This window comes from Lotus japonicus, chromosome 1, assembly GCF_012489685.1.
Source record: "Lotus japonicus ecotype B-129 chromosome 1, LjGifu_v1.2".
In the NCBI taxonomy this organism is placed as follows: Eukaryota; Viridiplantae; Streptophyta; class Magnoliopsida; order Fabales; family Fabaceae; genus Lotus; species Lotus japonicus.
Window position 1 is genome coordinate 125,513,743 of NC_080041.1, and position 2,161 is coordinate 125,515,903.

A 2,161-nucleotide genomic window follows, 5' to 3' on the forward strand; every position below is an offset into this window, starting at 1 on the left:
CACAAATAACCATACAAAGAAGCAAGCGTGGTCATTCTTTCATTCATTCCGTTCCATTCTTCCTCTCCTCTCTCAACCGCCGCGCCGCAACGCAACGCAACGATGTCGACGCCTAGCGCCTCCATTTCCAGCCCCTCCGCGTCTCTAATTCGAGACCACGATTCAGGTACAAACCACGTAAACCAAAGCACGCAGCACAACCTCTAATTTAATTACAATCGTTTTTTTCTTTTGATCAGTTGAGAATGGGAAGGATTTTGCTCCACCGGTTAAGAAATTCAAAGTTGACAACACTGATACTGATTCCGTTCCTAAAGGTACAAACCCTAAATCATATTTTCATGTTTTCTTTCCTTTTTATGTTATTGGCTGGCTTGTTTCATTCTTGTTTGTTCCCGTTCCAATGGATTCCTTGTTTGTTTTCTTTTGATCAGCTGAGAATGGGAAGGATTTTGCTCCACCGGTAAAGAAATTCAAAGTTGACAAGGATTTAGTAGGAGGAGAAGAACACAACACTGATTCTGTTCCTAAATGTACAAACCCTAAATCATATTTTCATGTTTTCTTTCGTTCTTATATATTCTTGTTTGTTGTAGATTCCAATCCTAAAGTAAACCCTAAATCATATTGAGTTAATTAATTTCATGTTTTCCTCTTTCTTTCTTTCTTATATATCTTTGCTGATTTTTCTGTTTTTGTTGTTGAAGCCATGGAATTTACCCCTGAGGAAGCTTTCGAAATCTGGCACAAAGTGCTTGGAGAAGAATACAGTGGCAAAGATGAGGAAGTTATGAGGTTGGAGATGTTCACGAAATCTTACCTGACCACTCCCTCAGGTTATGGATGGCGTTGTCCGACTATGGCTGATAGAACCGAACAAGAAATTGAGCGGTTTAGAGAAGAACATTGTATTTATCGGCCGATTGATAATCATATATCCGTGGAAGACATCAGATATTTGAAAGACTTCGATCCCGCTATACTCCTGCCATAAGGTTACCTTCGCTAAAGGTAAGGTAGAAGCCCTAAATCATATCGAGTTTAATTAATTAATTAATTTCATGTTTTCTTTCTTTCTTATATATCTTTGTCCTTTTTTTTTGTGAACTTCAATTCAGCTCTTGTTAGGACCATCCCCCAAGTGGTGCTAGGAGTTTTCTGGTTTTGGCTGATTGAACCGAAGAAGAATTTAATGAGTTTAGAGAATTTCATGTGCTCCCTGTTTGAATTTCAAATTTAAGTTGTAAGTTTAACCTTTTTTAATTAAGGTTGAATAAGTCCTTTTAAAGTGAATCCAGCTGACATTCAAGAGCACAAATGGATCACCCTTTTAAGGATTGAGATCAGCTGAAATCTATCTTCTCTTTGTCATCTTAGCCTACCTCACTTAGTGGGATAAGACAAGACTTTTGTGGTTGTTCTTAGTAGTCATGGAACAAGTTATTATTTTAATTTTATTTTACATGTTGTGAGACCATCTATATATACCTTTTACAGTTGGTAGAATTGGAAAACAATGATAAGAAATCATTTGATTGGATTTGAGTGTGATTTTGTTTTATCATATATAACTAGCACGCATTAATTGGCTGTGTAAAAGAGCTCTTGTAATATTTGCTCTGTTGATTGATGCGACCATTCAATCATCTTATGAGCTAAGTTTATAGCACTGTACTTGTGGGTGGGAAGATCAATTTGACCGGCATACGACTTTTCATGTAAAACCGGTGCACTGAAATCTACAGCTAAGTTTTCGGTTTAGAGGTTTTTTATTGCAGTTTCCATTGTTGAAATATGATGTTGGTTGATCAACCAGGTTTATGTTCTTGATCGTTGGCGTAATGCCATCAAAAAAGAGTTGAAAGAAATTATGTTATTGTTCTTTGGCGTAATGCCATGAAAAAGAGTTGAAAAAAATTCTGTAACCAGTTGTTTTCAGAGTTAACACTCAACACTTATCTCTGGAATTCATGGCTTGCACCTCTTGAGAGAAAAAGAAGTAGCACTCTTGCTCAGGGGAGCTCAAATGTGTCCATTTGTTGTTTGTTTCCGAGACTTCTCATATTTGGGACACCTGTTGTTGTTTCCACGTTCTAGGTTGTTCAGTCCTGGACATGAGAGTGTGTTAGAAGTCTCACATTGGCTAGAGATAGAGCATAGA

At 37.3% G+C, this 2,161-nt stretch overlaps 1 protein-coding gene across 4 annotated transcripts; it reads left to right on the plus strand.

Moving 5' to 3' along the window:
- On the plus strand, positions 1–1,540 carry LOC130730318 (uncharacterized). 4 transcript variants are annotated; one of them, XM_057582291.1, is made up of 5 exons: positions 1–166; positions 240–317; positions 435–533; positions 708–1,016; positions 1,119–1,540. In XM_057582291.1, the coding sequence occupies exons 1-4, from the start codon at positions 103–105 to the stop codon at positions 992–994; spliced, it is 528 nt and encodes a 175-aa protein (XP_057438274.1). In that variant the 5' UTR covers positions 1–102; the 3' UTR covers positions 995–1,016; positions 1,119–1,540. The 4 variants fall into 4 exon arrangements, with proteins under 4 accessions (XP_057438274.1, XP_057438275.1, XP_057438273.1 ...); XM_057582292.1 differs by having other exon boundaries at positions 1,129–1,540; XM_057582290.1 differs by having other exon boundaries at positions 708–1,011.
- Positions 1,541–2,161: the final 621 nt, after the last annotated feature.